This window comes from Rousettus aegyptiacus, unplaced genomic scaffold (assembly GCF_014176215.1).
Source record: "Rousettus aegyptiacus isolate mRouAeg1 unplaced genomic scaffold, mRouAeg1.p scaffold_m13_p_2, whole genome shotgun sequence".
Taxonomy (NCBI): Eukaryota; Metazoa; Chordata; class Mammalia; order Chiroptera; family Pteropodidae; genus Rousettus; species Rousettus aegyptiacus.
In genome coordinates this window covers 65190135-65216456 of record NW_023416295.1, presented here as the reverse complement: position 1 = coordinate 65216456, position 26322 = coordinate 65190135, and the positions used below count along the sequence as shown (strand labels likewise).

Genomic DNA, 26322 nt, shown 5'->3' with positions numbered 1-26322 from the left:
AATTAAATACTTATGTATACACTTTAAACATGTAAAAACGGGATCTGTATAGTAAAAATTATAAAATGATAAGGAAAAAAATCAAAGAAGAACTAAAGGAAAGGAGAGATATACCATATTCAGGAACTGGAAGACTCAATGTAGTAAACATGTTAATTTTCCCAAAATTTACCTACTGGTTTAATCAATTCCCATCAAAACACAATCACCTGGTGAAATAAAATGAATGCTAAAAATAAAACTAATACAAACCAATAGCATATGTAATGACCGCAGGTTTTTGCTGATATTGAAATGCTTCTGTAGTACTTCTCGTACACTTACATCTTCTGAGAGACACTAAAGAGAAAAAAATCAAAACAGAAATAAGGAATAATGCAGTTTAAATCCTAAATATAATCTTGTGCCTCACTAGCTGGTGTACCTCTTTAATTCTATTTATTATTAAATAGGTGTTGGTCTTTTTTGTAGAACACAAAAATCAAAATCAAATATCCAGTCTATTGATTTCCTTCTTATCCTTATGTTAATTTAATAGACGCAAACATAAAGCATAATCTTTGCTACCCCAAAATTGTATAAAAAGGGAATCCATACTGATCAAATGCAGCAAAAAGCACAACAGAGAATGAGTTATTATACTTGGGAAAACAAGTTAAAGTATTACAAAGAGTGCTAAACTGTATGAGTCAATAGGTTATAAAGAAGAAAGATTCCAGTTAGAGGGAATAGCATGAGTAATGAAAGAAGACTGTGGTATAATGACAGAAGTTAAGGAGTCATGTAGTCCTAAATTTCAGTTATTGGCAAAGGGATTATATGGAAAGACAAAGGCAGGCAAGCCAGATTGGAGGCGACTACAATTGTCAAAGAGGGTCTGAATTAATACAGTGGTGTGAAGATGAGAATTAAGTCATTTATAAAACACATGTATGGCAGAGAATCAACTGGTGAGAGGTGGAGGAGAAAGGGTTTGAATGGGGAAAGAAAAAAATCGGAGATGATACTATGGGATACAGAACGTCATAGGAGGAGTGAAAAGTGAGATACGGTCAGGAAGTGAAACTTCGATTATCAAGTTTTAAGAAGTAAATGGAAAAATGAAGCAAAGAAAGAGATTGAGAAAGATACTGAAAAGTGGAAAAGAATACAAAAGGGACTAATGAAACCAAGAAAACTTCAACAGCAAAGTGGTGATCAACAATGTATTTTGTATAATTAAATAAAGATATATTTTGAGATGAAACTAATGGCTTTGGAAATTTGAAGATCAAAAGGGCCCCTTGAAAAAGCAGTATCCAAAAGTGCTAAGTGACTGCAGTGAATTAGGAATAATGACAGGTGAGGTACAGTTGGCAATTAAAAAAAAAAGCTTAGACGAAAGAAGAGTAAATTCAAAGTTGGCAAGCCAAGAACAGCTTGAGGAAGATTAACATAATTCTTAAAAAATCATCTGCAAGAAATAAAGATTATTTTTCCTTTAAAAAAAAAAAGCCCCAAAGCCCAGAAAACTAAGTACTAAGTATTTCTATATTTTATTTTCTAAAGCTACAACTGCACATCTCTTCTTCCTCCACTGTCAGAAGACCCATATTCAGAAATAAGTTCTAGTCTAATGAAGTTTCAAGCACTCAGTAAATATATTTTCCTAGTTACAGTCTCCATTCCTTTTCTATTGTTTTTAGTCTCCTTTTTCTATTTTAAAGGCTATACATATCTTTTTACCATAAACAGGGTTATATACCTTTTGGAAGTACACAAAATGAACATAAAATAATAAAGTACTTCAAATAAAAAACTTTTGGATATTAATTGTAGTCCTGGCTTCTCCATTTGGTGACTCTTATCAAGTCACTTATAAAGTGATGTGTTAAAATCAGAGCACTTAGGAAAACTAAAGAAAATCACCTGGGATAATATGTTGTGAAATATTTTTTTCCACAAGAATTCATTTTAAAAAGAGACTTGCTTTTTTAATATGACATGTCAAATGGTTACTTCTACACTCTGCCTTTCCGTTTATCTCTGTCTTCAGAGGTCTGAATCCAACTCCTCTTCTTTCTGAAAGCTAACACCTTCCTTCCTTAACTACTTAATCTACATTAAGAAAATGTCTACAAGACCTATAAATGAGCCATTAAAAGATAAGAACTCATTATATTTTTAATTCTACCTTGATTCAAACACTACAAACTACTTGAGGATAAGGCTACTATCAATAACCACTTATTGGATGCCTATTATATTTAATTATGATAGTCACTGAAGATATCAGATCTCAGGTATGAAGTATAACTGAATTTCTTATTACTCTGGATTAAAAGCTCCCATTTGGTTGGGTCAGGAAATGATATAAGGGAAATACGACAGAGACTGACTGACATCACCTACAGGAACACAGGGGAAATTCTCAGAAATAAAGCACAACTCCCCATTGTTCAAGGAAGCTGACACCATTCCTTTTTACTGAGGAACATGAGTAGCAGTCGCAGTTGTTCTTACTGTGCCGACTGCGGTTTGTTTGTTCATGCCCTCTTCACAGGTAGACTCTAAGCAGAATGTTACAGGATTATACTCGCACTTCAGGACTCACGCTACTCCAGGGATAACTCCGTGGCAGGAGTATATGTCCTTGCTAATCTCAATTGCTGCTAAACTTTCTCACCTTCTGTTAACTAAACAGGGGAGGTTTAAGACAGTAGGTAAATCTTCCTGAACCTATAGTACTTTGGGAAAATTTCCTTTGAGAATTAGCTGTCTTCCTTTTAAAAGTTCTTTTATACAGGGATTTCCCCTATACTCCTATGCTGAGATGGTGTTTATTTTGCTTATTTGACCCATTTGGGTTAGGGCTAAAACATTCAAGTTAGGCAAGAGGTCCAAGTTCACACTGTCCTGAAGGTATTTCGTGGATAATACCCACAGACGACTTGTTATCTATACCACTACTTTTGGTTTAACCTTGGAATTAGAACAACTTACTGGAAATCAGCACTGAGTGACAGGATAGCTCCCTCAATGCAGGCCCCACCCCACCCCCACCCACAGAGCAGGGCCTCTGGCCATGGTGCTGACATGTTTTTCGAGTGAAGGTGCTGACATGTTTTTCGAGTGAAGTTCATTTATCAGAATGCCAAAGGGAGGGGGGAAAATGATGATTAGGAAAGGGAAAGAAAATATTAGAACTAAGACATAAATTCCAGTGATACTAGTTTTACCTTACAAAAAACCTGCAAGACTGTCAAAAAAGATGAAAGAATGATGCTCACATGCATTCCTACTACCTGTTCCTAAATCCAGTGAATCAGCTAAAAAGGATCGAAAACCTAAGAGTTAGCCACTCTACTACTAACATGGTTACCCATTTTCTGAATCACTCAGAGTTATGCTTCACCAGTAATCCTCACCATCTACTTCCTTTATATGACCACCCTGAGATGATCGGAATACAACATACCAGGGAAGGACAGAAAGATAGATGATGGCACAGTACAACCTGGGCTGTTTAGTTAACTTTGGAAAGTGAGCAAGGATATAAATAATAAAAGCTCTAGGACAGCACGGCAGGCATTTAAATGCTATGAAAGACTGCATTTGAATCTCTACAGCAGAAAAGAAAAACACAGTTGTAACAAGACAATAAGTTCAAGAGCTGTGGAAGGTGAAAGTCTATGAGGCACTAAAAAGTGGATTCATAAAACAAAGCTCCAGAGCTCTGATCTACTCCAGACCAAGGTAACAAAAGAGACAATGTAGGAGCATCAACTATAAAGTGTTCCTAAAAAATGGAATCTTATAATTAGATGTAGTACCAGAGAAAACTTGCCTGAACTAACACATATCTGAGTCCCAGGCAAGATTAATTTGAGGAGGAGGGTGGAAGTAAGAACCCACATCTAATTATATCATGACATGACATCTAAATTAAAAAAAAAAAAAGTCATTTTATATACAATTCTATATAGTTATATTAGGAAAAATAATATGGAATTAATCAGAACAAAGTAAAAAAGGTAAAACAAAGAATAATACATAAAATTTGAACCCTTTATGTACAAAACAAGTTCAGTATGTATATAAGGTCTGAGATGCTATAAACCAAATAAATATTCTATAGTAAAAGAAGAAAGAACAAATTTGGATTTAAGGGAAACTTCTACCATTCACCACATATCCTTATGCCCAGATTAAATTTTATTCACCCAACTTTAAATTAAAAAAATGAAATATGTCAGAATTAATAATGCTTACATTAACAGATTATATATTACTATCAAAACAAGAATGACGTTTCAGTTACATAAGATGAGTTAAGTTCTGGAGCTCTAACAGCAATGTGACTATGGTTAACAATACAGTATTGTACACCTGAAATTTGCTTAGAGGATAGATCTTAAGTGTTCTAACCACATTAAAAGAAATGATACTTATGTCGGATGACAGATATGTTAAACAGCTTGATTATGGTATTTCGCAATGATATGCACATCAAAATGTCAAGCTGCACACCATCAATATATATAATTTTGAATTTGTCAGTTATACCTCAACAAAGATGGAAAAAACAAATCATTTAAGAGCAAAATCATTTAAATGCAAAATTCTCACTTTTAATTTGGTGTTGATGTTTAAAAGTAAAATGTTGCTTTAACATAAAACAATCTTTTTTTTTTAGAGCCAGTGAATACAGACTGTGTAACTCTATCCATACATCTAATTATCTTCGCTCATTAGTATTTAATACTTCAGAACAGTTTTCACAATTCTTTCAAAACCAAGGACTTTTAAAATTATTTTCCACCTTCCTGGGAACCATATTTTTGAAAGATTCTACCATGCAGGATTTATTTGGCAACACTGTTTTTCTATCATGTTTTCTCTCTTTCCCCCTTCTCCCTGCCAACTGAAACTTCTTGTTGGCATAAGATAAAAGGGGGCTAGTATGTTGAGTTGGTACAACAATGGCCTGTACAAGTTAGGCTATTCGACCTAAGTGTAAGTAAATTTACAGAGTCCACAAGCTTTAGGAAATCTTTAAAACACATGAAGGTGTGTTTGTAGCTATGAACCACAGGGCTCTAGGGACTATATATGGGATTCACCTAAGTAAAATCACCAGAAGTGTTGTAACTTGAACTGCTTCTTACTAGACTCAATAAGATAAAAGCTAAAGTTATTTATGAAAACTGGAAAAAAAAAATTCACATTGAGTATGTAGGTATGAAACACTAGGGCAATATATTTTAAACTTGTAAACTAAAGAAAATAAATTTTTTTATGATACAAGGGCACTAACAAAATAACATATAAATCATATAACTAAAACAAAAAGTTTTATTAGTTTTTTTTGGGAAAATTTAAAAAATATGACATTTCAACTGTCTTTTAAAAGAAGACACATAAAAAGCATGTAATTTGTATTAATGCGGTTTTATGTTATAATAACATCAGAAACTTTGTGCTAATTTACAAATTTTAAAAATCTATAAGTTTTAATTGCTTTCAAATGGTATTACAAGACACAAAAATTACTTTAACCTTATAGCTTTTGTGCCAAGTTACCTGAACATTCTCATTCCACTTCTCGGCAAAAAGCTTGTCTGGAAATTCTGCAGGTAGAGATAACTGTTCTTTAAATATTTTAAGATACTGTGGAAAACCAAATGAATTCATTAAGTGTATCTGCCGGTGAGAAAATCGTGACTTCACTCTTTTTTCTAAGAGTTCCAAAATATCCTTAAAAAAAAAAGAAAGAAAGAAATTCCTATAAGATACATGCTAAGAGAAAAAAAATAATGTTAGAGGTATAAGTATTTGAACTATCACCTATAATTGGTAATGCTTACCCTATAATACAATAATTAAACATAAAAAAATTTATGCAAGCCTCTAAAAACTCAAATTATTTCTTTAATCTCCTTAAGGTTACAAAGCAGCGGAAATAAGAGTGTGGCCCGGAAATAAACCAAGCCTTTAAAAAATGTTGTTATGTACACTATTGTAAACAATCCCCCTCTAAGCATTTGTAGGCTTGATGATATCGTGTCTTTTACCTACCATGTTATTCTCTGCTTATCTTTAACATTCAAAGACCTATAATAATTGCTTAAAAAATTATAACTATTATTGAATAGTTAAGTGCCACAGTAACATTAAGAGTTTCAAAAAGGAATTCTGAATATTCTATGAAGAATTCAGATATAAATTAAAATAATAAAATGGGGTAAGGTTTACTATATTCATGAAAATTTAAACATCTTGTTTTATGTAACAAACTCAAGAAGCAACACGTGTAATGGACAAAAGTTGAGTTCACTACACTACCTACAAATTTAAGCTGAAGCCATACTAGACTGAAGGAACAAATAGTAGAAGAGGAAACTGGCAGGAACACACAGAATGACATAAGTTATTCTGCCTTTTGGCTTTTTTATGGTGATATTTTAAGAAACTACTTGTATTTGTGCTATTTTTCCTTAAGAAATTAAAAATCAAGTTAACTCTCAATTTTCTAAATAAAAAAGATTTTTAAAAAAAGTTATCGTGAGGCCCAGAAATATAAATTTTTAAATACATATTTTTATACAACAGCTAGGTTAAAAAACTGATTATATAAAGAAAATAATTAAAGTGACTGAAATAGGATCATGGTTAGCTTGGGAAGGAAGACAGGATATATTAATAGTTTGGAGCTGAAAGGGAGAAATTGAGCAAAAACCTGGAAAGCTTTTATTACCTAAAAAAATATTAAGTGCCAGTATAAGAGAACTAAAAGAGAAGAAGTTATGTCTGGAGATAGGAACATTATACATATCTTTTCTATTAAGGTTTAGTTCTAGATCACCCAATACAGGTAAGCGGCTAAAAGGCAGTGCAAACAACATTCTATGCGAGCAATAATTAAGAGCCTAAATTTAAGAATGGAAAAGAGATGGAAGTAAAGATATTTCAGTGGTGAACAGTAATGACTGATGACAGAGGTTGACAGTATGGGATAAAGAAAATAGTTAAAAAAGAAATCACTTCCACAGGGAAGAGGTTGTTTGATGGCAAAGTCACTATTCCATCTGTCCTTTTGCTCTTTCCCATAAACACGAACGTATATAGACAAGAAAAACTGCATACCTGAAGAATTATACATATAAGGAATAAAAAAGAGCCTGACCTTTTGTTTGGTCCTTCACTGGGTCAGTAACATTTGACACTTACACTTCTACCCAAGAGAAGATTTCTTAGCAAGAAAGGTAGCCACTTAACCCATGATAAACTGTTGCTTTTGGCAAAGAAGAACAAAGATATGTAGTTAATCAGCCAGATGTCCTATACGGGAGGCTTATTATGGAGGCATATGTCATAAACTCTGGGGCACTGAGTAAGGAAGACAGAGAAAGCCATTCCATAAAAAAACAGCACTAAAAGGACAGTTGAAAGGTGACTCTGTAAAGAGTTTAATTTCTCTAAAAAAGAGAAAGAGCTGTAGGAAAGGAGAATAAGTAAATGGGCCTTATTTCCAGAGATATGTACATACAGAGTTGAAATAGTATCATTTTGAGTTGATTCCAAGCATTTTCAAAATATGGAAAAAGTCTTAAATGCAAAAGTAGAAACTATTAGTGATTTTTATAAAATGGTAGTAGGATTATTTAACTTTCTCCTTACCTGCTAATATAGAAATTAAATTTATTAGCATAATCTGACTTCACATTTTTTATTCAGTGATTCCACTAAAGGGGTAGGGAGTATTGGTTTTGTAAGCATGTGTGGTAACTGTTTTCTTATTTTCCTTAATCTGAGTTGAAAAATGGGAAAAATGTACCAGGCACTAGGAAACACATTTGAAAAAAACACCTACTATAATGACCTACATAAGTAACTTTGTCAGAATAAAGCTTTAATTTTATAAATATTATAATTCATTTTTTAATGGAAAGAAAAGACTTACCAATCTACATGTAAGACCAATAACTGCTATTGGAGTCTGTGCAGACTGAGAAATGTCGAAAAGATTATAGAGGAGTGTTTGGTTTTTATGATGAGCAAAAAGATCAAATTCATCTAATATGAAGATCACTGGGCAACTACTAGTTCGGTCACCTAAGACAAAATAAGTTTTTATGTTAACAAGCAATTATATCAACCTTTCTTAAATTTCTAAATTATTTATTACATTTCAGTTCTTAAAACTTAAACATATATTGGTAACCTACCTTGGGTAGGACATTTACCAATGCATGTACATTTATTCAAAACAAAAAAAATTCACTGGGCAAGAAAGTCTTAAGTATTTAAATCTAATTACTAGATGCTAGTAGTTTACTACTGAAAAATTAAGAAAATCATTTAAATAAGTGCAGACCATTTTTTTTTAAGTTATGTACACACAGTTTTTCTATCAGAAAATTGACAAATATCTTTTAGCTATATAACTAAAACACTTTGGGATTAAATATAAAGATTTAATTTATACTCAAATTTATACTCTAATTTAGACACTAATTTATACTCAAAACTACTGCTTCAGAAGAGACTTATTTAGTTAGTAGAAATGCAAAGTATATCTGACCATAGAAATAATTTTTATGAACAATGGTTAGACTATGAGGTTCAACCAAACCACTTTAACTTCTTCTAATCACAATTTTAATATTTCAATAGGAAAAAGTTCAACATGACTGTGGATTCATTTTTTCATCACAACAGAAATTACCTCAGCAAAAGAGTCACTATTGCATTAAAGTTTAAGGCTCTGTATTTACATAAACAAGTGAAAAGAAAAATCTGATAAGAGGATGCTTACTCCAACAATCAAACATATACACCAACCTAAATGGCATAAAAACCACAGGGATACTCAAAAGTCGAGAAACATGCCTACGTAATTAGATATTTAGGACTGCTAAAATACAGCATTACATATCAATGGGGAAAAGTGGTTTATTCAAAGTTAGAGCTCCACTTTACACCATACCAAAATAGATTTTAGACAAATTATGAATACAAATATGTATGTTAAATAAAAACATAAGTGAAAATCTTCAAAATCTAAAGAGAAAAACTTGGACTACATAAAAAATTTCAAACTTCTGTTCAGCAGAAAATCCAAACCAAATTTAAGAAACGAGAAAGAGAAGTGCAAGAATTCCCATAAATAAGTAGAAAATAAATATCAAAATAAGGGAAAATGCCAACAGGAAAAATGTAAACCAGGAAATATCATTGCCCAATAAAAATAGGAAATGATGAACATCATTACCAAAATTATGCAAATTAAACTGATATAATTTTTTCTATTAAATAAGCAAAAATAAAAAAATAATTGTTTTTGAAACTATGAAGAACTTTTATTCTTAATTCTTCATAATTTCCTTAAGAATAATTAAGAAAAAGGTACTCTTAAATATATTGACTGGAATCTCTAAGGTAGTTTGGTAATATTTATTCTTTTAAATGTGGTACTTTTTAAATCTACTCGTTGAAATTTATTCCAGGAAATATCTGGATAATTATCTAAGCATTTCTTCCCAAAAATACAAAATAAGAAATAAAATTACATAACTGGTGGTTAATAAAGTAAAATTTACACTTTTAATTATAGTGCATTTGTATTTACAATATAAAATATATGCGAACCATAAAAATGATGATGCAGTTTAACATTTACTGATATGGCAAAATGCTCACAACATATTGTTCGTAAGTGAAAAGATGCAGATTTTATAATATGGAAAGTGATTTTATTCTTGTAAAGATTTATACTGCAGGTGAATAAAGATATGGAACCAAAGTTAGTTGGGATAATCACTATTACAGTGGTAGAATTACAGTAATCATTATTTTATTCATTTTTATATTTCTTTATAAGTTTTTTTGTAAAAGTATGTATTACCTTTATAATCAGGGGAAAAATAAAGCTAAACAAATACTGTTGATACTGTTCAATATGCTACTATTTACCTTTTTTTAAAGCTTCCAGAATAAATGAAAGGTTTTCAGCAAAGCTTCCCTGTGTAACAAAGACAGATATCATGACTAGTAGTCTAGTTAAATAAAGAATAAAAAAGCTATTTGACTCTTAGACGTTATATAGATACTCTGTATCTATTTTATTCTAGTAGATTATAGTCACTGGCTAGATTCTCAGCTGACTATTTCTATGTTTACAATCTGAAATTTAAACTAAATATAAAAGCAAAGATGGCATAGCATTAAAAGTGACATTATATGTCATGCTCAGCATTTTATATTTTCAAGATCAAATCTATAAAACTGTTAATTTTATTTACAGGTAGTTTTTGAAAGCTGCCATATTATAAATAGAGTCAGAGAACTAGAAATCCATCGCACTCTGTATTTTCAAAAACATCAGGTTTTTGCAAGTCTCAAATTAATTTGTACCACTAAAAAAAATGACTATGAATTTAAATGAGATCCAAAAGGAACAGATAAGAAATTTGTCTCAAATATTAGATCCTATAATGGTGAGTCCCTATTCAAGAACATGTTATAGATTTTGTATCTATCATATCAAATATGGCTATGTTTACTTGGAACACAGCCAAAACATTTTGGATACAACTTAAATATTCTAGATGGAAATTAACAGAGTAGCAGATGCATTATCCAGATGTTCCAGCTTGTGGATAAATGCCCCATTAAATTATTTTTTCATTAATATCATAAATTTTTACTTTGGATTTTTAAGAAACAGCCAACTTCAAATTTGGGGAGATGTAAAGGAGAAAAGAAACCCACTTGTTTGTTTCCCAATCTAGAGAATTGATATAAAACAGCATAAATTTTTAAGAGCTTCTACATACTTTGTGATGATTGCACACTCTCAAGTCAATACTAATTCCAAGGTAGACAGGGCTAGAGATTTTTACCATAACATAAAGGCTCATAGACAATCTACTAGGAAATCAGTGGTCAAAGTTATTCAAAGGCTGCTTGTTTTTTGGGTGTTTTTTAAAAAGACAATTGTATCTGACATTAAATATATACTTATATAAATATATATGTACATATTGTAAGTATGTATTTATATATATATACATATATATATATATATATATATATATATATATATGTCTATATAAGAACATACAAGTTTGCCATAAGTATATCAAAACAGAAAGGCTCTGGGTTAGGTGTTGGGTTCTTTATGTCCAGCTTTTGTCATCTTGTGACTTTAGACAAGCTATTTATACTTTCTGAGCCTCAGATGCCTAATCTATGTAATATAGAAGTTAAACTAATAATCATTATATGTGATGATTACAGTAACAATAGTAATGGCTCTGATGACAACCAACTATGCCTTTTATTCTTTCACGTGAATCTAAAAAGACAGATCTAGTTATGAAAGTTGGAAACACCAATCTACGTCAATTAGAAACCCAAAGCCAAACTGAGCCTACATAATAGTAACTGCCCTTGACCAAGTAGGCAACTATCTTCAACATTAAATTCTAATAGAAGGTGGAACACTAGATTTACGAAAGGGACATTGTGAACTTACACTTCAAAGACATGCAGACAGTGAAAGAGTAACACATGGTCAGCTCAACTTTTTGTAGGTAATTATTAAAAAATGAAATTATTAAGTGATAGGAGGTTTACACAACTGTGGCTGTGTGACTGCATTAGAGAGTACACAGTTTAGAGATTGGAGTGACAGCACTGCATAATCACCAGTGACAGAAAATGAACTTGAAAGGTGTATAACCCAATTCATTGCATAAGCAATATGAAGATTAGTCATTTCATCATGAAAATTAAACCAGCTGAAAATTAAGTTAATCATTCTTCTCTTGAGCCCTATGAATCAAATGATAGGTAAAGAGTTTTTAAAACTTCCAAAAAAATTTGAAATCAGTTTCTTTTAAGTTACTGATGTTCACTGTCCTAGATTTCATGAGGTATGGGTAAGTTTCTGAAAAATTTTAATAGTAAGATATAACTGACATCTGTGTAGTATGTATATTACATTGAGTATTTATTCTCAAAACATAAATGATGTTTAATGCTTCTTTTCATCTGTAGAATAAGTGTGTGAAGTATAAGATAACGCCCATTTAACAGATGAAGAATCTGAAATTTGGAGGTATTCATTAATCATGATAACCAGGTAATCACTACTTGTAGGGCAGGACCAAAACCCACCTTTTATAGTTTCAAATTCAGCACATTTTCCACTATTCCAATGCTACTGAAGTCTCAGAAGACTAGAAAGAGACCATTAGAGTGTAGTATTTTTAAGAACAGATTAACCTATCTCTAAGGACAGCGAATCAAAATATTTTTGCTATAAGAAACAAACTCACATGATATCTACACAAACCTGGATTTTTAAGTTATTTTATAGCTAGTATAACTTATTTAAAAAAAAATCTAAATAAAAATTTGATGAATAAATGCATCCTAGTAATTATACATTTTTATGACAAGAATCTTGCATATTTCAATTTCTGAACCCTCTCTAGCTTTCTAAAACATAAAGCTATGCTATACTGACTTTACTTTAAAGCTTATTTAATAAAAGAATGAAAATAATACTTACAAAAACTTTATCTCCAACTACATTTTCTAGATTTAACTGCCTTGTGATTTCTTTCAGGGCAATTTTATCATTGATCTGCAGCAGTCCTGAAATAAAGCCCATTTTAAAGTATTTAATTAAAATGAGATATGTCTTTGACGCAATACAGATTATTTTCCAGTCAAAATTTTCTAATTTTTTTTTCAATTTAGGTAGAGAGAGAAAAGTCGAAGTCTGATTCTTTATATTGTTTCCTTTTTGAAACTCAGCAATGAAGACATTGGTAGATTCAAAGAAGAATCTTACTTAGGGTTAGTATTATTTTAAACAGAGAAGACAAAACCAAAAGTCCTTAAGTGCTTCCTTCCTTTTCATTTATTTATTTTATTTTCAAAAATTATTGTGCATGGTATGCTAAAATAAAAACTATTAAACACTGGATCTATTTTTTTTTAAAAAAATTATTAATCCAGTTCTAAAATATATAAGTAAATTTAGATTCATAAGGTAAAAAGCTCACATTGCTTACATAATTTCCATTGGCATAGTGGCAATACTTACCATTTAGGTGAACTTGTAATACATTTTCACTCACTTCTTTTATTTCCATCAGTTCTTTCAAAGCATGGTTTATTAACTAAAAAAACATTAAAAAGTTTATAAAATATTTGATAATAAAGATAACAAACATATTTTTTAAACTATGAATAATGGGAAAAGAATATAAACAGGTATATACAGACTGTCATTTTATTTTTTAATATATTTTTTAGATTTCATTTTAATATTTTGCCATATTTTCTGGGGGGCCACTTTAAATTAACAAATAAATTTGAAGACTCTTTACAAATAAAAGGTTTAACTAGAGCATCTAGGGTCTCGCTTTTAAGATGCAGGGCCAGGACTGACACCAAATCTCTCAATCATCTATCCAAACTTCTAATAAATGTTTAAAAACAACTTCAAGTTTTCAAAGAACTATTTCTCATAAAACTATAGACACTAAAGAACTTCATGTCTCATTCATTATGTCTCTAACATTTACTCTATTAAATAGCATTAAAATCCATTAAAAGCTACTGAAAATGTATATCAAAAAAATGGCTAAATAACTACAAAAAACCCACCTGCAATATATTAATTTCAATGAAGTACATAAAATGAAAATCAAAAATACTAAGAGGTTAAGTCAAAAAAGAGATGTTCTTTTTTGTCATTTGCTAGGTATACAGAGAAAGTCCTTATTACAGAAACTTAGCACTTGCAATGAAAACAATTACGACTACTAATATAGTTATAGTATTTCTTTAAAAAGCAAAGTATTATATCACCTTAAACTGCTCAATTATAAAGCTTCACATTTTTATAAGTTCCTATGCCACATACTTACATTAATATTTTTGATTTGTGACATCTTATCACTCATTGTAGTATCATATAGCTCTTCATATTAATACTGCATACATGTTTTAAAATTGGAAAATGAATAGAATTAAGAAAAGACAAAAAGATTTTTAGAGTAAAGAGTAATAATAAGGAGACTATGTCTTCAAGTAGGAAATATGTCTTCAAATAATTTCAGTTCCAATCTGAACAATACTAAAATTTACTGTATAATTAGTTAGGTAACCAATCATATAATTTGTCAGTTTTTTCATGATACAATGTCATCTTTTCAAATATTTTAAACTATATTATCTACTAAAAAAAATCAGTTTGTTATTAATGTTATACCAACCACCATAACTAATTTGGCTACCTCATTTCCACATTCTCTGAAGTTAAAAATTAATTTTATAAACATACTAGCAGAGTTTGCTTAAACCTGTCAGAAACCAGGGATTTTTAGCTTACTACTACTATTCTTGAATACTTTGATTTGATTTGAACACAACATTCATCAATACACAACTAGAAGAAACACCAATAAGAAGAAACATCCATCTAGCAAGTTTGTCAACAATAATTTCTATGTAGAAGAGTATTTTCCAGGGCCCTGTCATTTGAAATCATATCTACTTTTTCAAAATAAAATGTTTGAAATACAACAAACTACAGTTATCTTTATCAATTAACTGCAGAGTTTGAATTTTTGTATTTCAAAATAGTTGGGCCAAGGATAGTGTCTTAAATATACTGTAATCTTATTTTTAAATTAGAATTTACAAAATTGTATTAAGAGTTCTTGTCTAAGAATAACCTATTTTATATCTTAGCATACTCCCACACAAAACAAATTATAAAAGTGGCATAGTTAAACAATGTTCCTCAGTGCTTTGACCTCTCAATATTGGAGTGCAGCAGGAATAAATTAAATTAAACCAAAATGGAATACCAAATAGGGGATTCTTCCATGTTCAAGTGAAGTCACACTAGATAAATGACTTTGAAGAACCAGAACAGGCTTTGGTTTAAGAAGTAACAATTAGATAAATTGTTAGTATGCCAAGAATAATCTATTAGTTTTATTAACTGATAAATACTATGCTATAATGGCTGTCTTGCTCTTTAAACCTGAATAAATATAAAAAGTCAACAAGGAATTCATGAAAAGATGACATAACATGAAAGAAAAGGAACAGCAAACTGATGAAAATGATTAATTACTATTGAAAATGTATATTTTGGATATACATTTAGGCTATTTAAGCCATATCTATACAAACATAAAACAATAACCAAAGAAAGTTTATCATAATGAGCTAGACAAGAAGGATCATTAGAAAATTAAAATGCAATATCACATGAAAAGAAGCAAACAACAGAACTGATTGTGAGGAAACACACATTGGTGATATGGTGGAATGCTGAGAGAGAGAAAGAAAAAAATACAAGAGGAGAAACATGGAGAAATGACACAAAGAAATGAGGAAAAAAGCTTCATAACTGGATACCCTAATCTTAAGAAAGGATGAGAAGAAATGAAACAGGATACTCAAAGATAAAAAAAAAAAATTCTTTAGTGAAGAACTAAATTTGTATTAAGAAAGCTTGTATACTATCAGTTAATTTTATGATCAATGCTTAGACATAGCCTGTGAATAACTAATGCAATGAGACAAGAAAAGGAAATAAAAAGTATAGAGATAGGGAAGGAAGAAATAAAACTGTCTTTGTTTGCAGATGACATGAATGTATATGCAGAAAATCCCAAAGAATTGACAAATTCCTGGAAATGCTAATCAATGATAGCAAGGTTACAGGATACAAGGTAATACACAGAAGTCATTTGCTTCCCTATATATCAGCAACAAACACTTGAAATATGAAATTAAAAACACAGTATTCAAATTGGCACCAAAAAATTTGAATACCTAGGTATAAATCAAAGAAATATAAGATTTATTTGAGGACAATTTAAAAAGCTGATGGAAAAACCAAATAAATGGAGATAAATGGAGATATATTCCATCCCTCCATATTCATGAATGTGAAGATTCAATACAGTTAAGAAACCAATTCATCCCAATGTGATCTATAGATTCAACATAAAATCCCACAACTGAACAGAAAAATTCCCAGTATTTTATGGATATTGATAAATTGATTCTAAAGTTAATATGGAAATGCAAAGTACCCAGAATAGCCAAAACAATATTGAAGAAGCAAAATGTCGGAAGACTGACACTACTGAACTTCAAGACTTACTATAACTACAATTATCAAGACAGTGTGGTGCTGGTGAAAGAACAAACAGATCAAAGGAACAGAACAGACAGCCCAGAAATGAACTATAAAACTTCTTGAAATAAACATAGAGGGCTTGGGTTTTGGTGATGAAATTGTAGATGCAACACCAAAAGCATAATCCATGAAAGAAAAAGATGAGTTGGACTTAAACTCTGCTCTGACAAGAATATTGTTAACAGAATTAAAAGACAAACAACACTGGGAGAAAATATTTGCAAAACACATATCTGATATATCCAAAATATAAAGCACTTTAAAAAAAATATCGATGAGAAACAATTCAATAGTCATAGAGTTCTCGCCAAAGATATAAAGATGAAAAGTAAGCCTACAGAAACATGCTCAATATCATATACCATTAGAGAATGGTAAATAACAATAGCAATGAGCTATCACTACATTTCTATTAGAATGGTTAAAATTTGAAAAAAACAAAAACAAAAACAAAAACAACCCAGACAATACGAAATGCTGGTAAAGATACATAGCAACAGAAATTCATTCAAAGCTGGTAAGAAAGCAAAATGGTAGCACCACTTTGGAAGACAGTTTGGCAGTTTCTCACAGCACTAAACAGTATTACCACTGTCTGGCAATTAGTGCTAAGTATTTATTGAATAGGTTGAAGACTTCACGTCCATATAAAATCCTGCACATAATGTTTACAGTAGTTTTATTCATAACTGTCAAAACTTAGAAACAATCAACATGTCTTTCATTAAGCAAATAGTTAAAGAGTGGTACATTCATACAATAGAATATTATTCAGCAATTGAAAGAAATGACTTGTAAAGCTATGAAATTACAGGGAGGAACCTTAAGTGCACATTGTTAAATGAAAGAAGCCTATCTGAAAAGGTTATATAACATATGATTCCAAATGACACTCTAGAAAGGTAACTATGGAGCAATAAAAGTAATCAGTAGTTGTTGGGGATGGGAAGATGAACACGTAAAGCACAGGGGATTTTTAGAATGGTGAAACTATTTTGTATGACACTGTAATGGTCGATACATGGCACATATTTGTTAAAACCTATAAAATTGTACAATACAAAGAATGAACCTTAATGTAAACTATAGATTTTAGTTAATAATAATATATCAATATTGGTTCATTAATTGTGTCAAATGTACGACACTAAGATGTTAACGATAAGGGAAACTGTGTGTGTGTGTGCGTGTGTGTGTGTGTGGGGGGGGGTAATACGTAAACTCTACTATCTGCTTAATTTTTCTAGTAAAATAGATATTTTAGCCAATTTACTAGTGAAATTGAGTACAATTTTAGTTTGTATTTACTTAAACATTTTTATAAGTGTTTACTATCTCTTATTTCTTTTTTTTTCAAACTTTCTCCATGCCTTTAGGGACAAACTTCCAAGATGAAGTTTAGAATAAATTCAGTCAGCTGCTCAGGTTTACTTTTGGGCTTGATAACTTTAATGTACAAATCACAGAAATTCAACTTTCCTGTTGTAATACCACTTTGTTCAAGATGCACTGAAATGCACTTATTTCCTACACGTCATCATTAATACAAGAGTAACATTACGAAGTTTCTTGAAGAATTAAAGTATTATCTAAAAATGTTCTTCAAACATTCATCTGATGTTTTTCTTGTGCATATGCATAAGAAACAGGCATTCCTTTTTTCTTTACTGAAGATCTAAATTTGTATTAAAAGGATTTACAGAGTATCAGTTTTTATGACCAACACTAGATACAGTCTGTGAAATTTTTATATTGTTAAAATAAAGAAATTCTGCAAGATTTCAGACAGGGAAAAATCACATACAAACTCAAAACAAGTTAGCTGTGGTGATCATAAACAACATTCACCAAATACTTCTGGTTATCCTCCCTTCGAGGCACCTATGAGAATATACTTCCTTGCTCTCCTGAAATTAGGTGTGACCAAGTGAATCACTCTGGCTAGTGAACTGTGAGATGTGCTCTCTATCATCTGTGGGTAGACACTTTTAAGAGTGTATCTATGATTCATCATGCCCCCTTCCCTCCACTGGGGTGCAGTGGAAGGACATGCTGAGATATCTCACACCATCACTCCTCTTAACTGCAAAGAGCAGTGCCCCCTTGCTGATCTACATTGGGCACACACAAAAAGTTCTGTTGTGTCAAGATATTGAGATCTGAAGTTGTTATGACTGCACCATTTAGACTATCCAGAATGATGTGTACAGCAGCTTATGAAGGCAAAAAATAAAAGTCTGCCCTTGGAATTTTCCCATAAAACACAAACTAAATAAAAGCTATATAAATTACAAAAGGGAAAAAACTGTGACCCAAGAGTTCAACCCTAGCCATGTTGTAAGTTACATGCAAAATAATTTTTGTTGTATTTAAAATATTTATTTTTAAAAATTACCCGGTGTTCCTAAACTTCCTTTCTCTTTTATATTTCAGTGGTCTGGATAGCTTGAGCAATTTGTTCTGTTAACCAGGTTCTTTTTAACTGCTGCATAACAGTCTATAATATGGGTGAATGTAATATGATGTATTAACCAATACCCTCCTGATGGGCATTTATGCCATTTCTCATTTTTCATTTAACAAACAGTGCTGCAATAAGTCTTTTCATATTTCATAAGTGTAGATTCCTAGAAATGCTATTGCTGAGTCAAAAAGTATATGTATTTTATGTGGTTAGATTTTGTCTAATTCTAGTTGTGTCAAATATACTGCCAGCAGGAACATGCATGTCTGCTTTCTCATAAGTTCACAAATTCAGTGTGTTATCAATCTTATGGGATTTCTGTCGACCTGATAGAGAAAACTGCTGTAGTTCTTATTTAATTTACTTAATTATGAGTAAAAATGAACATTTTTATAAGTTTTAAACCAATTCATAATTAATTTTCAGTGACCTTTGCAATCCTTTGTTCAGTTTTTCTATCGTCAATAGAACTATTGCTAATAATTTAAAATATTCTAAACCATATTAGTCACATAGTTCTCTTGTAAAAACTACCCAAAACAGAAATAAAGTCAAACGCAAATAAAATCTATTTATAATAAGGAACTCGAAAGAAACGATGATTGTGTGGAAGGACTGACATAAGGACAGAACCAAATTAAACATCACATCTAAAACTAAAAATAAAAAAATCAATGTAAATATGATCACAATAAAATGTGAAAAATTCTTAAAAGGTTAAAGAGATTATCTAAATGTATATTCGCAATTTATATTATTTCAAACAATACCGAAAATGGGTGATAAGAGTAAAATCCTAAAGCTCTAATTTCTTTATCTTCCATAATGTAGAATCAACCCACATTATTTAAAAGATAAAATCCATTTTATTTGTTTTACTTATTATATAATTATAATTTTATTCCTATACAATAAAAATACATGTAATAAATTTAAATTTATTATATGGAATATAGCAGAAAACATGATTTTACAGAGCCCAACTATTTAGAAGTAAATAGTAATACTTTCAATGTAACAGACATAATCTGTTTCATGTACTGAATAAAGAATGTGAAAAGAGAAAATGAGGGAAAAAAGCAAGAGTATCTTTTTGAGGTACCTAAGCAAATATGGTAATAAGAGAAAATAATAATAAGATTCCAGAAGAGATGTGTGAGCACATATGTGAAAAATTGCTTGTGTTAGGGTTACAAAATAAACAATAAATTAAGAAAAAGAATGTGTGGTGTGCTAGTTACCTAATCTATAAACAGGGACAATACCTACCTTACCAGGTTACTGTGAAGAACAAATAACAGAAAACAGATAAGACACAAGGTACATGCTCAGTAAGTGCTAGTTTCCCTTTTCCACTGGCTATCACTAGTTCTTTAAGGACAAAAGACCATGATGGAACAAACAACAATTAAAATTTGTTACTGTGGGGGAAAAAAAGGTAAAAAATACTCCACTCAAACATACCACTCTATAAAGCTTGGCATGTCTTCTATGATTTAAAGAAAAAAAGCAGAATTTTTGTAACAAAATAATGAAAAGCATTTTAGTGTTGTCTAGAAGAATCATCACATGCCTACCAAAGTAAAGGAGCATCAAAAAATCAACAGCTTTACCATGGTCTTTCCTGATCCTCGGGGTCCAACAATGAGAACAGAGTTACCTTCTCCATAGATAGCAGTTCTTTTTAGCAGTTCAAGTAAGTGTCTGAAATGACATAAACAGGCCAAAATTTCAAACGCTGGAGTAATTTGCTAGGCATTACTTTTTAAAATCGAAATATGCACAAGAAACAGGCATTCCTTTTTTTCCCCCTCTGGGCACCTGACTGTTCTAAACAGTTCTACACAGAACAAAGAAGAGATGGTTGGCCAATACCGATTCTCTGGAAACCTCAAGAGGAAACCAAGTAAGCCTAAAATACCTTGGTCTTTATGATAGTATTAGATAAGAGACAACAGTGGCATCTTTTAGGACCTTTCACTCCACAGCTAGCTGCCAAATATTAGGTGCAAGAAGCTCAGAATTATCTCACTACTGTGTAACAGAAACAACACAAGATTGAAAGTAAAAAGGCTTTCTTATTATGAAAATATTTATATCTCTCTTGATTCATGATATTCAGTGTTTCTACACAAACCAAAATTCTTTTTATCTCTATAAATATCTTCACTAGCCTTATTTAAGACAAAATTTGTGTATGGTAATTTTTGAAAAATCTAAAGTACATCTGTAAGTAGGTTCATAAGGGACAAAAGAATAGCTAAACTTACTTATATTGTACTTGTACTCCAAACAGGTTACTATGTGGACTCTGATGACAAAATCTTTCTCGTAAAATTCTCTGTACCTGATGAAAATAATGTGAATAAATATAAATGAAAATGTTATATATTCAATAAAAAAATGAATGAGAATATACATTTACAGCAATTAAAATTAAATACTAATAAATCAACCCTCCCTAAATAACTTCTCTTCAACAGCTCTGGCACCATTTTCATAAGTTATAAAGTTAACAGCTCTTTTTACCAATCTCAAGCCCCAGAGAAAGGATGAGAATTTAGTTGTGAATGTTTCAACAAGAGAATCGCTTACTTTAGCTAAATCAGCAATTTGAGGACTGTTTTAATGCAAGTGAATGAATACCTCACTCTGTTCAACATGTCAGCCAAGGAACAAAGACAGGAGAGAATCTAAAAATATAATTTAATCTAATAATGCTCATGCACCACACCTCAATTTCTAGAGACTAACACATCTAAAGTGACTCAGCTCAAGCCCTACCAATTTGCACCTGCTATCAAAGTCAGGCTTCTGAAGAAATAAAGAAGTTTAAAAGTCCATGTAGTTATTAAGGACCTAGTTGGTGCAGAGTACAATACTACTAAAAGAACATGATCTGTGTCTAAAAAATAAACACTACAAATATATTGAAAAGAAATGACACAGTCAAGAAACAATCTGCAAAAAAGGTAGTAACAAAATATAAGGAAATTCTCAATTACATGGAAGAAATCACATTAATATATGTAGGCTATAAAATAATCATTGGAATAAATTAAGAAAAAATCCTTGTAAAGAGCTAAATTTTGAGTGCACGTTAAAACAAAGGGCTTATGCTTAGTTGTAAAAAAAATATGTCAGACTATTCAGCACATTCTTTAAACAGACTGTTAAAATCATTTCTTTTCTGCACCTGCTGCTAATACAGAGGTCCTCCAGGGACCAAAACCTTAGGAGACTGTTTTAAGATCTGGCACCATCCGCAGAAACAAGAAGCCTCCAAGATTATTTACTTCTCCTAGACTGAGAGCATGAGAATGATCCTTCATGTAACAAAGAGATAAATATCAGTTCTCTTTACATGCACCAGAGACTAAGCAAAGTAAATTATTCACTGGTTATAAAACAGTCCACACTTATCGTAGAGGAAGTGGAAAGAATAAGAGGATTGGTATCGGAAGAGCATTTTAAAGTTAGCCTTTTCTAAATCTTATTTTTTCTTAAATCTATAAAATGGAGAGAGTAACATTTTTCTGGCCAGCTTGCATTTCAGATTAAACAAGGCAGCTATCTCTAATACAATATGGGTACTATGTAAGTAATAGCTAATAACTATAAAACACTTAAATGAGCAAATATAGAGACTCAACTTATCATAATATTTATTCCTTTACCTAGGAAAGATAATTAGAACTCGAAAGACAAACCTCAGTCCTTTTTAAAAAAAAACTTCAGTAAAATCTATTAGAGAGGGAACAACTATTTATAAAATGTAAGACGGAAATGAAGCAAAGTGAAGCTGTAGTGAAAAGTCAGGTTAAAAAATCCCAACGTGATCTGAGATGGAGGTTACATAGGTGTATACATGTATAGAAATTTATTAGGCTGTACATGGAAGATTTATGCACTTTAGAAAGATATGTAAAGTATACCTCAGTTAAAAAATTTTTTTTAAACAGTTAAACATTTTCCTTCAAAAGTAAAGAAATGTCTTATAAAGGGATGTCAATAACATTTAGTTTCAATTTTTGAAAAAAAAAATGTAGTTCTGGTTAAGCCAGATTAATAAAAATGCCAGGTTTGAAATATCATGCCCATTCTCTACTAGATTCTTTGAGAGATAATACAATATATGCTTAGCACTTAAAATACAGTATGCACTTAACATTAAATGTTCATGATAAAAACACTCAACATTCTAGGAATATAAGGAAACTTCCTCAGTCTGATAAAAGGACTCTACAAAAACCTATAGCTAATATCACATTAAATGGTGAAAGTCTGAATGTATTTTCCTATATAAAAAACAAAACAAGAATGTCTGCTCTTGCCACTTTTATTCAATATGGCACTAAACATTCTAACCAGAGCAATTAGACAAGAAAAAAGAAAAGAAACATATCCAGATTGTAAAGGAGGAAGTAAAACTATTTCTATTTGCAGATGATATGATCTTACATATAGCAAGTTCTAAGGAATAAACTAAAACTATTAGAACTAAGAAATGAGGCCAACAAGGTTGTAGGAAACAAGATTAATATACAAAAATCAATTGCATTGAGATACATTAGCAATGAATAAAAAATTAAATTAATAAAACAATTTCTTTTATAATAGCATTAAAAGGAATAAAAAACTTAGGAATAAATTTAACTGAAGAAGTATAAAATGCTGAAGATAATGTTAAACTAAATTGAAATCAGAACACACTTAGGAAGACATGAGTCAAGTTTGGATTCCAACTATCCAAAGACTTACCAAAGGATGAAATTAAGAAGCAGCATAAGACAATCTCCCCTTGAGAATGTAAAGAGTGATTTTTCATAAGTGCCAAGGGGAGAACTCAAGTTAAGGAGATGACTATTTCTTTGATGACCTTTATATGGTAACAGGCCTTGAGATTAATGAAAATATATACTAACCTGTGAAAGGTACTCTGCATGTATTAAATTGTTACTCTTTGATTTACGACTGTTCATTTCAACAAACCGAAATCCTTAAAAAAAAAAATTTAGCATGAATATAACAAACTATTGGTTTAAAGAAATTATTTAAGAATTTATATTATAGAATCAAAACAAACACAAGTTTTAAAACTTTGAAATTGTTCAAATTTCTCAAACATTAAATTCTCAGCTGAACCTACTGTGGTAATCATGTCACAAGACATGTAAATCAAACCATTACGCTGTATGCCTTAAACTTATACAGTGATGTATGTCAAGTTTCTCAATAAAATGGCACTTCTGTGAACATCCATAACTGCCTGTATTTCTCTTTATTCATAATCAGATTATATTAAACAAAAACGTCCATTTAATTGCTAGTGTCCCCAAATTGAAAGTATTTTAAAATTCTAAGCATTTTAGCATAATGTCCAAAATAAAGTTGGCAATGATAACTGGAATGAAAAATACATATACTAATAAAAAATAACTAATAAAATTCTCCTTGAGTACAACACAATCACAGATAAATACTTCTGGTTAAAAGATCTAGTTTTCTAGAAAGAGAAGACTCTTTTCTTCTTATTTTATTCTACTATTGCTTACCAAAGTTGGATGTTTTCCAGCCACCATTCATGACCCCCATATTACATCAGGTCTGCCTATGACATACTCTCATACTTGCATCTCCTGTGCAAGAGAAGGGCCTTTATTGCACTTACTGCAATCTAGCATTACATATTTATAAGATATTTTGACTAATGCTCGCCTTCCCATTAGACTTCCAGCACTACAAGGTTAAAACTGTTTTACTGTTATATCCCCATGCTTTATACAGCATTGGACAGAGTAGAAATATTTGCTAAATGAATGAATGCTCAATTACAAATGATAACTAACCATCACTCTTTCATTTCAACAGAACACTATCTCAATCAACAGGTCTATGCAGCCTTATTGCTTAAATTCAAGTTAATTAGGAAAGAATTTCAGTTTCCAAACACTTTCCTCCCTTTGCAAGCCTCACATTAACTTTTGTTTCACCAAAGTCAAGCAAGTCATTTGGCTCTCCAATGATTCCAAAGGTCCCCAGAAAATAATAAATTTATAAAAATGAGCCACGGAATAGAATTTACAAAGTCATGCAATTGTTATATTGTTGATCATTTCTGGAACTTGAATTGTTAAATAAAACATCTACTTCTATAGCATAAAAAAGAAAAAAAAATCTAATTTTCTTAGCATTGATTTTTTACAGGAGTACTTTACCAGTCAGGTAAATAGCTTAAGCAGTGTTTACTTATATACTAGGAATTGTTACTAGTGTTTTGCATTTATTAACTCATTTAATTGTCAAAATAACCCTAAAAAATAAATACTATTACAATACCCCTTTAAGATTAGAAAACATAAAAGGTTAAGCAACTTGACCAAAATCAAACAGCATTTAAGTTGTAGAACCGGGATTTGAACCCAACAAAGTTATATTTGGTTATATGTAATATAATTATCACATGAATATAGTTGTAAGTATATATGTGTGGTTATATATAACTGTTACTTAGCTAACTGTTCTAGAAGACAGAAATTTCACATGTGCCAATGTGATATTTTATATTTATTGATTTCAACAGATGCCAAGCCTTGGAATGCTGTTTTCTTCTTCCATGGAAATGCTAACAGGACAGCAGCTGAGCAAGGCCTTGAAAGATAGATAGCAAGAAAATGTCTTCTCACTGTATAAGCCAGGTATCTAAGGCCTAAGCTCCAAAGGGCTTCTAGCTCCAGGCTCCCAAATTGGAAACTCAAGAACAGAGTACTCAACTGACATCTTGACCATAATGAGTAGTATTTCTTAGGAGAAAACAGATCTTCTCAGCTGCCCCAGGACACCTTTGAGGAGGCTTTTATGTTTGTATAAGGTACCTTGCTTGAGAATCTTTACATTATTTTTATTTTATTCTACTTATTTTAATTTTTTCCTTCAATTTTATTGTTGAATTTTGAGGATTTTTTTAAATGTGTAAGTGATTTGCAAATATTTTGTCTGAAGCTTCTTTACGTCTCTCAAATTAGAACTGTCTCATTGTGAAAGTTGTAGAGAAAAAAAATCCCTTTAGAAACATGAAATGATATTCTGGTGTAAGATACTCTTGACTGTGGAAAAGGTCTACGAGTTGACATCTGAAATTATAAGTGACCATAGAACAACTGTTCCCCAAATGGTAAGGAAGACTAAATATTTGAAAAGTGGGGGAAAGCTTTTGTAACATGACTTTTAGAGCTTTATTTGCTATTCCCTAATATTATTAGAATTAAAAAACATTTTCCCCCATTTCACGTACTAAGAAAACATTACTCAGAAAAGCTAAGTAAAATATCTGAGGTCTCCGGTGTCTAATCTGCTTCCTTGTATCAAATATAATTCAGGCAAGCCATTAAACACATGCACTTTTCTTCATTTGGGGATCATCCATGAAAGAAACATACATACTACTTTAATGCATGACCTATATAAATTTTGACTGTAAATTAATTTTTAGTCAAAAGACTAATTTTACTACATTTTGCCTCTGCAACAATCAAATTTCCACTCATTAACAGAATAATTTGAAAGACAATTTTAATTTGAGAAAAATAAAGAAGTGTCAGAAAATATTTGCAAACCACATATCTGATAAAGGACT

General features: G+C 30.9%; 1 protein-coding gene across 7 annotated transcripts in view; it reads right to left on the bottom strand.

Annotated features, from left to right (window-relative positions):
- ORC4 (origin recognition complex subunit 4) overlaps positions 1-26322 on the bottom strand; it is a 71158-nt gene that overhangs the window by 7733 nt on the left and 37103 nt on the right. For 2 of the 7 annotated variants that reach the window (XM_016151147.2, XM_016151148.2), the window contains exons 2-10: positions 23612-23685; positions 20957-21033; positions 20300-20390; positions 13100-13175; positions 12560-12645; positions 9955-10003; positions 7943-8094; positions 5563-5736; positions 253-339 (exon numbers count right to left, since the gene is read on the bottom strand). In XM_016151147.2, coding sequence (XP_016006633.1) covers positions 253-339; positions 5563-5736; positions 7943-8094; positions 9955-10003; positions 12560-12645; positions 13100-13175; positions 20300-20390; positions 20957-21033; positions 23612-23668 — 849 coding nt within the window. In that variant the 5' untranslated portion in view covers positions 23669-23685. Of the gene's footprint in view, positions 1-252; positions 340-5562; positions 5737-7942; positions 8095-9954; positions 10004-12559; positions 12646-13099; positions 13176-13928; positions 19566-20299; positions 20391-20956; positions 21034-23611; positions 23686-24241; positions 26245-26322 lie in introns of those variants that run through there. The other 5 variants (XM_016151153.2, XM_016151152.2, XM_016151149.2 and 2 more) reach the window with 4 other exon arrangements.